Raw genomic sequence first — 17,168 nt, 5'->3', positions numbered from 1 at the left:
AGAGTATGTGTAGGATAGATATAAAGCCAACAGTCTGTTAGCTTAGCATAAAGACGAGAAGAAGGAAGCATGTAGCTCTGACCAAAAGTAATAAACTCCACCTGTCTGCACCTCTGCAGCTCATCATTTATTCGATTATAAACCATTTGTTTCATCCATATATGGGGATTGGTGTCAGACTCTTTCATGGCTACATGTGGTGGTCTCCTTGACTCTCAGATTGTTACCCACTAATCTCACACTGGCAACAAGACTCAGCAAAAATGTCCCCACATGTTAAAGGCTTTCTTTAAAGCACAACAATTTATGAACAGATCAGTGAGAGACAGATATATCAAAATATATCGCAATGTTAAAGAAAGTGATAAACAAATTCCTGCACCAAAATGTAATGGCTTCTTCCTTGGGTCAGGCCTAACCCTTCCACAAAACTTCATGGAAATCAGCAGAGTAGTTTTTGCATGCATTTCATGAAAATCTAAATGCCTTTTCCATGGAAATGTATTTATCCTTGGTAGATTTGTATTTTTAGAAAGATGTAAAAGAGACTACGCAGGCATCTTTAATTTGACTGACCTGTCACATCCCTGTTATATCTTTAATTACAGTAAAATAAGTAAAAGGACATGGAAACAGGATTGAACAACAGCTTTACTCCATCACTTGTTGCTTGTAACTCTTACTCACAGCTCAGCTCTCCAGTTTGCGTCACTTAACCAGAGGAGCAGAGGATAAAGGGTGGTCCAAGGAATAGGAATGACAAGACTTTGCCCTTGCTCTGAGTGACACCCTCTAACAAATGAGGGAGATGGAGGAGTGGAGGGGAGAAAGGAATGGAGAGCTGAGTGCACACAGGGTGAGGAGAGAGGGACGAGGAGGTTGAAAGTGGAGGAAGAGACAGGTGAAGTGAGGAAGGGAGGATTAGAGGAGAGGATGAGGAGACTCGGATGCAAAGTTCGTTAGGCCCTCGGCCTATCAGACCCCTTAGTTAGAGGTCTCCAACTCTGATTGGAGGGCTCTCAGCATTCTGCATAAACAGCCAAATAATCAGGCCGCAACACTCCCCCTTCTCCCAACTGCAATCTCTCTCACTGTCTCCTCATCTCTTTCTCAACTCCTCCCTCCGTCGCTCCACGCTGCTCAGGCCTCCCTCCATCACTTTCCATTTCCATCTGGGTTTTCTCTACCTACGTCACAAATTACGGTTTTTATGTTATTCTCATCCACCATCTTTGCCCCCTTCATCCCCTCTTCCTCTGTCTCCTTCTCACTCTGTCAAGTGATTTTTTTTCAAGTGAGTTTTGTATATGTTCGCTTACTTCCTCTTTCTCTCTCTCGCTCTCTATTGCTGGGTAATGACAGGTTGTGTGTTATTGTGTGTCTGTCTGTGAAGAGGCCACACCATCCAGTGTAGTGCCCTCCACTTGTCTTAATGGGCGTTTAGTGCTGCAACCATGATATGATGGTCATCACTTTAGAGTGTGTGTGGGGGGGGTTGTATGTTTATCTATAACCTGGAGGAGACATTCTGATGCTGTCTTCCTGCCTGGACATGCATTCAGACTCTTTGTGTTTATATTTGGCAGTAAGAATAAAGTCCATCCATTGGTGTTGATGAGTTTAAAGAAAACTTGGATCTCTCCATTATCTATACTTAATGTTCAGATAACATTTTAATATCAACATATTTAATCAAGAATTATATTTCACAAAACTGGCTCCAGTTCAGCTTCAATTTATTTGACTCATTTTAAGTTAGGGAGATATCTGTGATTTTAAGCATACAGTCCCTCACTCGTCAGGCTATATCCATTGGTCTTTGGCCACATCATACACACACACACACACATAAATTCCAAATTCACTGCTCCTGCGGTCTATAACCGCCAAAGCCAATCATGGCTGTCGGTGTGAAGTGGGCACGCCTGTTCCAGACCCCTACAGTCCCTCTCTATGTCTGTGCTGGCCACAGACAAACACATGCCTGATGGCACTCGGTGTGTGTGTGTGTGTGTGTGTGTGTGTGTGTGTGTGCGTGTGTGTGTGTGTGTGTGTGTGCGTGTGTGTGTGTGCGTGTGTGCGTGTTGCATAAACGTCTGTATGTGTCAGGGTATGTCTAACGCACACTGACTAGCAGGGACACCCATGCAGGGCATTTGCAAACAGACACAGGGTGATTGTGCCAGCAGCCTTGAATTAGGCATGCACACATAAATACATGCACACGCACAAACTTGGCTTGAGAGCTTGGCATGGGGGGCTGACCTCTGGGGGCGCTGGCTGACCTCAGAAACCTCTGAAAACAATTACTGCTCTCACAGGGCTGGACAGGGCACAGTTTGTGCTAATAGACTGGACTGAAGCATTGCATTGAATTGAACCGAATTGAATTGAATCATATCTTCAGTTGGCATGTTTTACCACACACCTAAAGAACTGAGGCACATAGGAAAAGGTGAAACAGTGAAACAGCTTGGTGCTTTATTATCTCTGCAGGTCTTAATATGACAAAGCAGAGTCCAGATAAGACCTGTGGAGAGAAACGTCCCAGAGGTAGAAAAGCTGGACTCCATTCACCTACTATTAGAAATACTTCGTGTATTTTCTTAGAAGCTTACATTATTTCTACCTGTGTGTGTGTGTGTGTGTGTGTGTGTGTGTGTGTGTGTGTGTGTGTGTGTGTGTGTGTGTGTGTGTGTGTGTGTGTGTGTGTGTGTGTGTGTGTGTGTGTGTGTGTGTGTGTGTGTGTGTAGCCATATGCTAATGTTGGTCCGTCTCTCTGCAGGGCCCAGTGCTGAACCCTTTGTGAAATAATCAGCATAATTCTTTTGACAAATACACATGGTTATTCTTAATTAGTATCACACACTGTCCCCCCAGCCGCACCATGCCTCTCCACCTGAATATCACACACAAGCACACATGCACGCACAAACACAGATGTGCAGTTGGACACACGCACTTCTTCTAGGGAAGCGTGGGCAGGTTAGGATACGTACAAATGCACACTCATAAAAACTGGTAATGATAAATGTGCACAAAGTTCAAGAAGCACACATGCACACTGACCCTGTTATAAAGGCTACACAGTAAAACACACACACACACACACACACACACACACACACACACACACACACACACACTGTCCGGAAGACCCCTGCTGTAGCTGGGCTCACACAAAGAGGACAGAATGGGGAAATAGAAGATTGAATAGATTGCTTCGTTGCCTTCAATGCTAAGTTGTGTTGAACCATGTAAGATCTGAGGGCTCTTTAATGTATAAATTAGCACAACCTCTTCCTGTCTCTTCTCTTCTGTCCTGTCGTTGTCTCCTTTCTCTCCTTCTGTCTTGTTTACACCCCCCTCCATCTCTCTCTTGACTTCTTGCTCCTCCTCTGTTCTCTTGCATTTGGCATGATTAACTAGAGACTTTGATCATCCACACGCACACGCTCATGCCACTGGATCTCGCTTGACAAGAACCTTTTCCTTTCATATCTTACATTGTTGCTGTTCTATGGTCCTCATAGGTTGGTCTTTATTCAAAGCAGACGTAATAGAAAATCCACCATTAAGCTAAAGTGTTTTTTGCTGTTATTGTACAGTCTTTGACAATCGCATAAATACATCCTTAACTTTACCTATGATGCTGAAAAAAGAGAAACACAGACACTAGAATCATAAATACCCATTGTTAAACTAAACAATGGTTAGAAAACCATTTAATAGCTCTAAGTGTTTAATTTTACAGTTCAGATGAGTAATAGTAAATAATAATTTATTTCCTGGTGCCTTTCTAAACACCCAAGGACATGATAATGCATCATATATAAACACAAGAATATCTACAATAGCATTGGTTAAGTTCATACCTCCACCAAGGCCCAACAGTCCTCTGATGAAACCACATTTATATTCACTAGATCTGGATTTTTATTTGTATCTGCACCAAATTGCAGACACTCAAAGATATCAGTCTCCTTAACATGATTTATTTCATCAAAATCCTTGAATGACTCTTGAAGAAATCAATGAAAATGCTGAATCACACCCTATCTCGCATTATTAGAGAAAACTTTTTAGAAGTAAAGATTAGGAGGCATAGACACCAAACACTACAACAAATGTAAACACAGGAATAATTTAAATGAAACCAAAGGTTAAAATGAAATTAGAGAGGCCTATAGGCAGAATGAGATGAAGTTATGTTGTGTAAACTGATCTAAACAGATACAAATACTATGTTGGGAAATACAGTTCAAGTTGTGTGGTGTTTATATTCACTGCAGAGATTGTACATCGTTTGAAAATTATCATGTTATTATTTCTCAGCATACTGTGTGTTTTGTTTTGTGTGGTTGTGTATGTGTGTGTGTACATGTGTATGTATGAGAGAGAAATGGTTATTGAGGGAGCTGTTAATGTAATGTAATAGTAGTGTGTTTTAGTGTAACACCATTTGATTACTGTCTGTCTGCGTGTGTGTGTGGGTGTGGGTGTGTGTGTGTCGGTGTGTGTGTGATGCAGCGAGGAGGCCGTTAACGCGGTGTGTTTCAGTGATAAAGTGTTTGAATGTATTGCCATCTAGAGGCGTGTAGCAGAGTCTCCATGCTCCTATAAAAGCTGCCAGCGCCAGATGCTGCTATTGACAATGTGCATATGTTAACCGCTTTATAGGCCACATGCTTCACATATTTCACCGGCTTTTAAGGTAGAGAGATCTCTCATTCCCGCTCACTTAATCTATCGCTCCCTTTTGCCACATCTGTCTTTTTTTTCTCTTCCACTTTAGCTTCCTCCCCTCTTTTCATTTAACCATTCGCTCAATCTCCCTCTGTCTTCCTCTCCCTCCCTCCCTCTCTCCTTTTTTTATTTCCTTTGTCAGTTATTAACTTACTCACTCTCTTTTGTAATTCTCTGTCCAATATCAACTTACTTATATATACATTAATAGCAGGCCCATCTCTTTTTTCTTTCTCTTTATTTCTCACTCCCTACACACCTCTCTTTCTATCTTTCTCCACCACTCGTCTCTCTCTTTGCGTTCCTCCCTCCCTCTAATGACAAATAGAGGGGGATTTTTTTCCTCTTACTCTCTCAACCCCCCCACCCCCCCTAACCTCAGTTTTTCTTTCCTTTGTTATTTATTAACTAACTCACTCTACTTTTTCCTACCCCTTTTTTTAAATTCTCTGTCCGACATCAACTTATTTTCATACACACACGCATATATATATATATATATATGTATGTCATTCTTGTGCCTTTTTTCTTTTGGTCTTTATTTGTCACTCCCTCCACCCGTCTCTCTTTCTACATTCTCCACCCCTTGTGTCTCTCTCTTTGCGTCCCTCCCTCCCTCTCTCTCTCGACTGAGAAGTGCTGTGATTTGCAGGAGGATTTAGCTTGTGTCTAGGGGCTTATTAATCCTATTTTACTGTGGATGAAAAACATGTTGGCTCCCAGACATGAAAACTGTGAATACATGTATTTTGCTTGTTGTTCAGACAGTTCATCCTTGGTGCCACGCTACGGTGATTTGTCAGGGTTTTTCATTTGATTCCGTTTGAATCGGAGCCTTTTTGATCCTCTCGCCGCTGCATTGAAGAGGGTTACCAGTTAATCTCTTTACATATGCTCGCTTATGTGAAAGCGTACAGTCCTGAACAGACAATTGCAAAATAAAAAATAAACTGCAGAGTCAACATATATAAAAATATAGCCTTCTATGGTGTGCAGTCATACACATAAAAACATCAGTCTCATACCTAATTCAAAGCTCACAGTCATAAACAAACAGGCAACGCCACATCCTGGAGCCGAGTGCTCCCTGACTACCATGTCATCACACACCAGGGCCTTTTGAAACAACAGTGTGTCTCTTATCAATTAGTAAATGTTGTTCCCACTGTATCACACACACGTACACACACACTACTCTGCGTGTGCCAGGGCGTTGGGCTGGGTCCCACGGCCTAAAGCTACTGGCAGACACACTGCGTTTGTGTATCTTTGTGTGTGTCTGATATGAAAGGGTGCATGTGTACCATAAAACACTCGCTGTGGAAGCTTTGAATTCACCCATAAGGGACGGCTGCCTGCCTGCCAGTCTCTCTCTGTCTCTGCCACTTCTCTGGTGTCTACTTACTTTACCATGACAGAGCCTGGATGTTGAAATGTTGATATCACAACTCCCATGTCATGTCATCTTAGCTCGCCATTGTCTCACTGTTCTTTCATTCCCCCCATTTTAATGAGTAATGTTCTGGTTTTATTCATGCAGGGTTTGTTTGTGGAACTAATTTCCTGACGCTCTTCTCGTGCTGGCGAATAGTTCCCCGTTTCAATTTCTCTCTTTTTAACTCTTGCATGATCATTCCTTTGTCTCCCCACTTTTCTGTCCTTATTCCTATCACCGTCTAATCCCTCTCTCCTACTTTGCCCTTTTTCTTCTTCTCTTTCCTTGCAATTCCATCCCTCTTTTTTTGTTTCTCTTTTTTCTCTCAGGGTTCAGTCTTCGAAGTGACAGTCTACGGTTTTGAACCATACAGTGAGTATAGTCTTCGAGTGGAGGCTTCAAACGGGGCAGGTAGGTTCAATATGATCAGCAGCATATTTAAAAACATCAGGGATACATAATATCAGCACCAGCCACTGAACCAGTCCACTGAGTCCAGATGTGTAACCCTTCAGGCAGTGTGTCCAGTCCTTGGGTCGGCATTAGGACCCTGGAGGCTTCTCCGGCTGGCCTGGCTAACTTCACCGTGGAGCAGCGAGAGCAGGGTAGAGCGTTACTGCTGAGCTGGGATCAACCACATGCTCCGAATGGAGTCATCACGGTACATGTAACACAACAAATACAGTGAACATATATAAGTAATGTGGGGCATGGTGCTCCTCAGATAATACCAGTATAGTAGAAGATACAGTAGTAACAGTACATTTATTTGTTACTGTACTTCAGTACATTTGTTATATATCTGAACTTATTTAAGTAGATTTATTTACAGGTACTTGTCACTTTTACTCCATTACACATGTAAGCAAATATCTGTACTTTCTACTCCACAAAATTAACATATGTATTGTATTGAGTATTGTAAGTATTGTGTTACATTTTCTCTTTTTTTTTTATATATATTTTTAAAAGTAATCAATAGAATGGAATCAGGAGAAACCACTGCTAAGACTGGTAGTATGGTAGTTGATTGCAAATGTGCAAATGTATCAGTGGCAAACCTTCGCCTCGTGGTCAAATCCAATCTGTGCGAACAAAGAGGTGAATAAAACATTTGCTTTCCGTGGCGAGGCAAATTAACATGGAGTTCAACTTTCATTCATGTTTTTTGTGACCCTGAGAGAATAGGGCCCTGCTTTAAAAAGTAAATGTGATACTTTTATTTAAGTATATCATATATATATCAATAATAAAAAGAAAAATGTATAATATTCACAATTTCCTCAGGTATTTACTTCAGTGGATCATTATTATGTACATGGACACAGTTCACTTATATGCTGATACACACTTTCTGCACAGCAACAGACCTGCACCTGAAATTACAACAGTCAAAGAGACACACTTCTCTGATGTGTCTCCTAACCCACCTACATTACCTCCTCTCCCATCACTCTTGATACGTCTCTTCCCTGCTTTCCCTCTCCTCCTCTCCAGATGTACAACTTGTACAGTGAGGGAAACCTGGAGTTCAGCGGCCTGTCACGCAGCTTCCTGTTTCGGCGTTTGGAGCCGTGGACTGTCTACGCCTTGACTCTTGAAGCTTGTACCTCAGCGGGCTGCACACACACCCCTCCTCAGCACGTCACCACAGCAGCTGCTCCTCCTGCTTCCCAGCCTCCCCCCAAGCCTCTCTTCGTTGGCCCAGACCACGTGTCACTCAGCTGGGGACCTCCTACCCAGCCCAATGGGCCGATTGGAGAGTATTTCTTACTTGGGAGAAGTCAGGAAGAAGTGGGGAAGGAAAGAAGTAATGAGGAGGGCATTGAGAGGGGAAAGGTGGGTGACAATAAAGACATGTCTCTGAAGATACATGCAGTGATATTCAAATTTACAGGTCGTTTGTAATTCAGATAGAATACACAGAAGCTCCCAACCAAATTAAGCAGTTGTGCTAAACCTTGGTCCTGTTCTCATAACTGATAAAGATGTCGTGTTAAAAAAACAAACAACAGATTTCACAGGGGTCAGTATGTCTTGGTTTTCAGTTTGATTTCCATCCTTGTCTCCAACAGGTTCTTTTCAGAGAATCATCCCCACAACAAACAGAAACCTTCTCCTACACGGTGACTGGATTACGTCCCTGGACTCGGTATGAGTTCAGTGTCCGTACTCACAACCCTGCTGGCAACACCAGCAGCCCCTGGGTAACTGTAGAAACCAGACAGGCCCCCCCTCGTGGCCTGGTCCCTCCATCAGTGAGTCACCTCCAAGGTCAGCCCACTCAGCTGTTGGTCTCATGGACTCTTCCTTTAGAGCCCAACGGGGTTCTTCAGTCTTACAGGATTCAGAGGAACAACGTCAGTTTCTCATTTAGTTTTGACCCGACTGTGCTCAGCTACACTGATGAAGACCTCCTGCCTTTTACAGCATACAGGTACTGCTTGTTCTATTGTTATATCTATAATGAACCAAAGTAAACAAATATATACATAAACTTTAATTATGTTCTGTTCTGTTCTGCAGCTACTCAGTTGTAGCCTGTACATCAGAGGGATGCATCACCAGTCCTCATACAGACATCACAACCTTAGAGGCTCCGCCCGCTACAGTGGAAGCTCCCACAGTGGACGCCATCACATCCACCAGTATAAACATTTCCTGGAGCAAACCGCTGACACAGAACGGAGAGGTTACACAATATCTGCTGAAACTGAACAGCCATGAGGTTTACCGTGGGAGAGACCAGAATACAGTGTTGTCAGATCTGCTGCCTCACACGTCATATCAGCTGCTTCTGTTGGCTTGTACCAGCGGTGGGTGTACCACCAGCACCACAGTGTCTGCTGTAACTGAGGAGGCTCCGCCCACTGGACTGAATGCCCCGACTCTCAAGGTGTCTTTTTTTATTTTTGACTCCAACACTGTGTGCAATACTTAGAGTTGTGGATTTCAATCCACATTGAATTAAGGTAAACTAGACTTGTACATCTCTATCATACATCACTCACAACCCCTAAACTCCTCAACCCTGAAGACTTATGTGGACAAACCGTTCTACCTTTTTGCTTTGCTATCGAGACATTTCCCCACTCATCCAACAGAACTTTACAAATGCACGCCTCAGTTGACAGTTTATTAGGAACACCTTGCTAAAACTGATGCAGACTAATGCCACAGTCAATAAATCTTGCATGAAGGTTATGATGTTCAGTTTTTGTTAAAACTCTTGTAGAGAGTTGTTGATTCAACTTTGTGATCATTTAGAAATTTGAAGTTGGTGGTGTTTGTGTTATTTAGCCTGATATCCTGAAATGGGATGAAAAAAATTATATTCAAATCAAAGTTTATTTACATAGGAACATGCTGTACGCATTGTAGTTAAGAGGCAGAACAATAGTATGGCCAGTAAAGTGACATCAGGAGTAACAGCACAAATAATCGAGAAGACAAAAATACAGACTGACAGGAACCAATGCAGGAATAATTGTACTGGTGCCTGTTAAGTGTCTCTCTGCACCAGCTGAACAAAGACTGGTCTGTACCAAGGTACAGTGAGGTAGGATAACAATAGAAACAGCTGGCAGCTCAACAGCACTTTAAACTGCAGCCTCCAAAATGATCCTACAGTTGAATTGTCACCTATTACAATTACAATTTCCATGAAGGTAGGATTATATATATATATATATATATATATATATTGATGTTCTGTTTGGTGTACCTAATAAACTGACAACAGAGTGACCATTAGTCTTTACATTGTGATCATCATATTGTATTTTCTTTTTCAGGTCACTGGCCCAGAGTCAGTGGAGATTACCTGGAGACCACCAGAGCACCCTAATGGCGTCATCTCAGGGTACGAACTCTGCAGAGATGGGGAAGTAATCTACGCTGGCTCGGAGACACATTACCACGACTTCACACTTCTGCCAAACGTGGAGTACAGCTACGTTCTCCGATCCAACAACAGCAGAGGGACGGTGAGCAGCGCCGCAAACTCTGCAAAGACCCATCCGTCATCTCCCTCTGGTGTAGGTCTCCCCACACTGACGCCTCTGGGACCAAGCCAGGTGGGTCATTCACGAGTAACAGCTGAATCATAAAATGATTAAAGCGGACGTTTACCTTGATACTATCTTTAAAGTTTGGTTAAAAAGTTTTATGCTGTGTTGTATGTCTTTCCAGGTGAGAGTGGAGTGGAGTTCTCCAGTGCGTCCTAATGGAGAGATTGTGAGTTACACTGTGTATCAGAGAGATCCAGTGCAGGTCAGCATCAACAGCACTGTGTTCACTCCAGAGGATCGTGCCTTCTCTGACCGACACACCCCTCTGCATGGACTGGCCCCTTACCACAGGTCAGTCAAACCACAATTCACCACAGGTAGCTCTTATGTCATTATGAAACAATGTCTTTTTATGTGTGATCTGAGTAAATGTTTATGTTGTAAGGTAGATATAAGTGTAGATTATGTTGTTGTTTTCAATTTTATTGAGTATTCTTGTGTAAATTTGGCCCATTTATAATTTAATTTTTATTCATGTATCAGCCTAAAATGGTGGAGAGACAAGTTTAACAGCAAATTTACAGTTCCACATTTCCCCGTGTAGTAAGAGCTGCATAAAGGAAAATATATTGGGGAGATCAGAGATAAGAATGAGCAACAAGGAAGGGAACAGAGTGCCACCTCTTGGTGACAAAAAACACTGCTTGGTCAGTTAATACCAGTGCCATTTTATTCAATAAATAACCTAAGTTTTCTTAAAAACCTGTCAAACAATAAATTCTTCAGATGGTTTGATTTAACATATCTTTTAAATAATTACACTGAAAGTGAACTGAAATTAAAATTGTAAGCTTGTGTTACTTTGGTTTTTAAAGGGAAGAATCAAAGATGGAAATCATAACAAAAAATATTTTCCATATGTCTTCTCAGGGATGCATCAAATTTCACCGCAAACACTGGAGCAAATAAAAATAAAAATCTGCCTCAAGACAAAATGGATTGTCTTCTCTCACTGGCTTGCATCATTTGTTTTCTATATGAAAAATAACTATACACATAAAAAAACATGCATATTATTATTATTATTATTTATACTCTTGATATGGTTGTGATTTATACATTATCTGTTTGATGGTTGGCTTTTTTGTGCAAGTTACAGACAGATGGATGTCAACCATTGGGTGTGTGTGTGTGCGTGTGCATGTAGGTATGAGGTGAGGATAGAGGCGTGCACAGCGCTTGGCTGCTCCTCCAGTGACTGGTCATCCGTAGTCACTCTGGAGGCTCCCCCTGCTGGACAGGCAGCGCCACTGTTAGACCTGCAGCCTGACAAACACAGCGGCCTGCAGACCACCTTTCTGCTCACCTGGTCCCCTCCAGCTCAGCCAAATGGTAGAGTCCTTCATTATGAGGTGTACCGCAGGCTGGACCATACCACTGATACCAACAGAAGTGAAGGGGCAACACTTGTCTACAGGAATTTTTCCACTTCATACAAGGATGAAGGACTCCAGCCATACACTCTACACCAGTATCAGGTATAATGCTTTGTGTATGTAGATGTGAGTGTGTTTAGAGAAGCTAACACAATTTAATGCTTTATTACTACTAATAACAATAATAACTTTATTTGTATTGCACTTATCTAAAAAAGGTTACAAAGAGCTTTACAACATCCATGGTAAAACATGTATAAGCTAAATTAAAAGGTATTCAATTTTGCTCAATTTTAAGCACCAAATCATAACATATTAAAGGGATAGTTCACTCATTATCTACTCACCACTATGCTGATGGAGGGGTGGGTGGAGTTTTTAAGTCCACAAAACACTTCTGGAGTCTCAGGTCATTTCCACCGTGTTTTAAGCCTAAATGTCTGCTGATATCTTCCTACAAGGGGCATTCACGGACCATCGAACATGCTAACCTACGCTAGCTTAGCCACTTCCGGTGGATTTTTAGGCTTAAATCAAGGTGTAAATTACCTTGTTTCAAGTCGAATTTGAATATCGGGGCTTGTGGACACTTGTATGACATCACACAAGCAGTATTTACTTCAATTGTATTGGATTGTGCTCTAACAAAGTTAACCCTGAGACTCCAGAAGTGTTTTGTGGACTCAACCACTTCACCCACCCCTCCACAAGCATAGTGGTGAGTAGACTGAATTTTCATTTCTGGGTGAACTATCCCTTTAAGATCGAGACCTTAAAATTTATAGAGAAACCCAACAGTTCCCACAATGAGCAAGCACTTTAGCGACTGTGGATAGGATACCACTGGAGCTTTTCAGTAGATACAACTTTTTTTATTTATATTCGAAAGGACAAAAAACTGGGATAATACAGATCGAGAGCATGTGGACTTGTTTTCCAAGTTCATGGAAATTGTTTATTTTGAAAAAAACAAAAAGGAGCAATTGGTAATGGAGGTAAATTAACTAAAAGAACTATGATAGCATTAATAATAGAGAAATGAAAAAAGATTTACACTGCTATATAAAAGTAATACATTTATTCATTTATATGTTAGTCTGATGGAAATATTCACTCCTTTTATATTCTGCATTTGACATGACAACAAAAATGGAGATGTTTTATTGTGATCTGTGAACCTCATTTGATGAAGAGATCTGATGTGACTGACACATCAGAAGATGTGTCCTGTTTTCACAATTAAATGCTTTCCAGAAGTCCAGACACACACACACACAGACAGACACACACACACACACACACACACACAAGCCAAGTAATCAGACAGGTGTTAAATGGAGGGGTCCATATTTATGCTGTTGTGTTGTGCATTGCTACGCTAATTGACAGGCTAGCCCTTTGGAAGTAACAATAACATTAGTATTCCTGCCTGTCAGACATACGAGCCGAGGCCAGAGAACCTGTGTAATTGATTGAGTTTGCCTGATTGTGGTGCCGTCTTTATTTACGAGGGTCCTAATTTATGACAGAGGGAGGGAGGGAGGAGCTTTGGGAGATGACGGGCGGGCAACAGAGCCATTAATCACTGAGCCCTCAGAGCACCCACTTCCTGATTACCAGCCAGCCAATCGAATTAACTGTTAGCCCCCATGGTAACAGAGCTTGTATTGGAAAGACCTTTTAATGGTGACCGCTACACGTCCCCTGAGGCTTTGCCAGTGGGGTACGTGGACAAGGTGCTGGTATGTGTATGTTGTGCATGATCACGTGTGTACACAGCGTGTTTGTGTGTGTGCAGGTCAACATACGTGTGAAGTGAAGAAACTGTAAACACTGAAGTTACTCTCCTTGCTATTTTGAAGCAGCACGTTATATTTTCTCAGTGAATCTGTCCATCTACAGAGCGATCTATCTGCCCGGCTTTATTTTTATTTAGCTGTTAATCTGTCTGTGTTCCTCTCTGGCTCACATCCTTTCTCTCCCCATGTTTCAGGCATACACAAGGACGATAAGTCAGTTCAGTTTAGCACACCACAGTGCAGAGAGAGAAATCATATTAGGCTAATTACACTGGGTCATAAGCTCCTATTGACAGCTTTATGCTTGGTTTTAATTACTGCCCACTTTCACACAACTTAGCCCCTTCACCCCAAGTAGATGCACCCGCCAAGTAGCTGTGTCGGCCTATCAAATCAAGTCCGCAGTCCGGGCGTCCAATAAAAAGGCTGGAATACTGTCTGGAAGTTTCCTGTAGTGGATTGTTGCCATGGTGGCTCATTCGCTGCCATAGCAGCTAACAGGGTATATTTTTATTTTGTGTCTAATAAGCCAAATCATGGCCCAATAGGAGAGGAGCGGAGAGAAAGCAGTAAAATGTCTGTCGATGATATAAGGATGAAGAGATGAGTTCTACCTTTCAGCGCTGGATCAAGGGCAAGGTGATCTGGGCTGACTTTAGTTTTGAACTTTTTCTCTGTGTTTGGTCTGTGTGCCACAAACTTCTTAATCAAGCCCACAGCCTTGCGTCATGTTGGGGTTTAAACCGTGTTGCTACCAGGGGAAGAACATGGTTGTCGCTGGGTAGAAATATTTTATTGCTGCAAGTTATAACTTTTATGATGGCAGAGGCAAATGTAATTGAAAATCTTTAAAGCAACAAGTCAAGTCAGAGTTCTTGTGTAAAAGCCACATGATGTGTGTTGTATAAAACTTTTATTTCACCTGATGCTGATTCACTTTTTCCTCAGGATGTTTAACTAGACATGTTGTGCCCTTCACAAGGGATCCGTGCCTTTAATGTTCTGCTAATGTGATTACAATAACAACAATAGCTTGTTGATCAAAGGTTACAATCAAGACGTAGTTGACATAATTACTGTTGAACTAATTATTAAACATACATACACCTACAAACAAAAAATATAACTCAGATCTCTGTTATTTAGGGGCCAGAATCACCTAAACTTCATATTTGTGTTGTATTATGACCATAATCAACGATAGTTTGATGACAAATATATGTTTCAATAGTAAACTTTTTTTCGTACAAACACTGTGGGCTCATCTCGCTTCTCTGTTATCCGCTGCACACTTTGACCTTTTCTCATCTGAGTGACAGGATGCCCTTTACCTGACGTACCCTCTTCCTTTCAATCCCTCTCCCCCTCCTTCTCACTTACACAGGCACCTGTTCTTTCCCTCATTCTTCTTCTTCCTGCCACCCCCCACCCCCCCTCCCGTTCTTTTTTTCTTCATCCACCACATAACAATATAGACAATGACCCAAAAATCAAGATGCTGAATACATTTTTTTTTTGAAACGACAGAAACTTTTATTTCAACCATCAAAGTTGTTTTCTGATAAAAAAAAAAATAATAATAATTTATGAATTGATGGAGCTCAGAACACATCCTGGGTTCACCGAATACCCGATGCCTACTGTCCTCAGAATATTCTGTATAGGTTTGGTCTCTTATATAACTAATCAGATCCTGGTCCTGTGTCACAACTGTTCAGACTGTTGGAATAGATTTATATGCATCTTAAAGAGCATCAGAATCAACTTTAAGTGTAAAGATATTTATGTACAATAAGTCATAATAATACAATAGAGATCAAGCCAATGTGGTTGATGTGTTTTTAAATATAAACCACCACCCACTAAAGTCAAATAGTTTGTACTTGTGTCGTCTGTCTAACCAACATGCACAGTTTCAACATAATCTGATTTGCAGAACTAAAACTATCTCAGTGTAAATTCATTAATGAAAATTATAAAAAGATTCCTGATCTCTCTCTTTGCGTCTTGTCTAATCTTCCTCCCATCCTCCTCCTCACCATCCCCACTCTCTCCATCCTCCCCCTCTTCTTCCCCCTCTCCCGTCTCTGTCCATCTGTGCTGTCACTTAGATCAATCAGTCTGATTGATCACGGCCTAATTGACTATTATTGAGGTTAATTCAACTCTTAACACACTTTCGAGCACATGCATGCACGCGCAGAGTTCGCGATCACGGCCACAAACAATAAACCGCAAACACACGGACACACACTTTCAAGACGAGAGCTCGGACCCATCCATCTGCCTTCCGCACCACTTCTGACAGGCTACAGATGACTTACACATGCAAATCTCCACCCTGCCTGACCCTGTGCTGTGTACACCCTCTAATTATACCCAACACAAGCACGTAAATAAGATTACTGTGTGTGTGCGTTTGTGTGCGTGTGTGCGTGTGTTTGTGTGTGTGTGTGTGTGTGTGAATGAATAACTCCTTGATGAAGGTGAAAAGTAATTGTCATGCCAGATATGTTGGTGTTGGGTTGCATGGTGAAAAGGTTTTGCTCTCACTGCTGATGGTGGTTTTGATGGATGGTCCAATGAATTGGCTTCTATCCTGTTGTTGGTCTGGTGGATGCTGGGTAATTAAGAGAAGTCTTCATCATTAAGACTTCATAAATCTTAAATCTTGTGACAGAGGAAATAAAAGTTTCTCTGACTCTCACTTTCTGTCCCCTCTGCATTGTTTTCCTGTCACTTCATGATATTATGGACTCATATGAGGTTTTGACCAACAGGTGTGGGCAGTGAATTCAGCCGGTCGCACCGACAGTCCGTGGACCAATGGGAGGACGGGACCTGCTCCACCTGAGGGTGTAGGCCCACCCATTTTCCTGCGTGTTTCAGCCACCTCAGCAGTACTGGTCATTCATCCTCCAGCTCGACCCAATGGGATTATTAGCCTTTACAGGGTGTTCTCACTGAGCCACAAAAACCACACGCTGGTAAATAACATAACACTCGTACTAGGTTTTGAGGAGTCATCTCTGTCTTCTCTTCCTGTTTCTGTGATCACTCCCTCTTCCTATCCTGCTATATCCTCATCCTCCCTGGTGGTTACAGACTTCAAATATAAACTTACCTCACCATCATCTTCTTGCAGCTCTCAGAGGGAACATCCCATCAGCAGACTCTCCATGGTTTACAGCCTTACACCCAGTACTGGGTAGGAGTGGAGGCCTGCACCTGTTATCAGGTAGTAGCACTAGAATGCAGGGTGGTTTGCAATATGTTCTGAAGTTATATACACAGCTGTACCTGTTCATGAAAGTAATATTTTATCTGGTCTTATTTCGGAAACATTGTGTGCTGCACTAGTATTTCCAAATGAGTAAAAAATTAGTTTTTATATAGTTGGATTGATGGGATATTCAGTTTACATTAGAGTGCGACTCTGGATGCAATTTTTTGTCTGAATCCAAGCCAGAGAGAAAACTAACTGAGCCCAACCAAACACGACAGGCTTTTTGTTTTTTGTGTCCGAACCTGACTGAAGCCCAAATATCATTTCAAAATGTTTGCCCAAACGCGGCCCGACTCAGGTCAGGTATCCACACTCTAGTTTACAGGTGTGGTTTGCAGTCACATCCTTCTGGTAAAGAAAGAATTGACCATATATTGGAGCTCGTCCATGAGCTACTTAGGTAGAAGAAGAGTACCTCCACTTTAGTAATAGTTATATTAAGTCATATTTAAGCAG

At 41.9% G+C, this 17,168-nt stretch overlaps 1 protein-coding gene across 2 annotated transcripts in view; it reads left to right on the top strand.

Annotated features, from left to right (window-relative positions):
- ush2a (Usher syndrome 2A (autosomal recessive, mild)) overlaps positions 1 to 17,168 on the top strand; it is a 198,975-nt gene that overhangs the window by 175,641 nt on the left and 6,166 nt on the right. For both annotated transcript variants that reach the window (XM_034581476.1, XM_034581477.1), the window contains exons 76-85: positions 6,511 to 6,592; positions 6,697 to 6,842; positions 7,679 to 8,020; positions 8,257 to 8,618; positions 8,708 to 9,077; positions 9,976 to 10,257; positions 10,373 to 10,542; positions 11,399 to 11,729; positions 16,207 to 16,413; positions 16,572 to 16,664. In XM_034581476.1, the coding sequence (XP_034437367.1) occupies positions 6,511 to 6,592; positions 6,697 to 6,842; positions 7,679 to 8,020; positions 8,257 to 8,618; positions 8,708 to 9,077; positions 9,976 to 10,257; positions 10,373 to 10,542; positions 11,399 to 11,729; positions 16,207 to 16,413; positions 16,572 to 16,664 (2,385 nt within the window). The remainder of the gene's footprint in view (positions 1 to 6,510; positions 6,593 to 6,696; positions 6,843 to 7,678; positions 8,021 to 8,256; positions 8,619 to 8,707; positions 9,078 to 9,975; positions 10,258 to 10,372; positions 10,543 to 11,398; positions 11,730 to 16,206; positions 16,414 to 16,571; positions 16,665 to 17,168) is intronic.

This window comes from Hippoglossus hippoglossus, chromosome 3 (assembly GCF_009819705.1).
Source record: "Hippoglossus hippoglossus isolate fHipHip1 chromosome 3, fHipHip1.pri, whole genome shotgun sequence".
Taxonomy (NCBI): Eukaryota; Metazoa; Chordata; class Actinopteri; order Pleuronectiformes; family Pleuronectidae; genus Hippoglossus; species Hippoglossus hippoglossus.
Note: the sequence above shows the minus strand (reverse complement) of the source record. Positions and strands in the feature narration are given on the sequence as shown.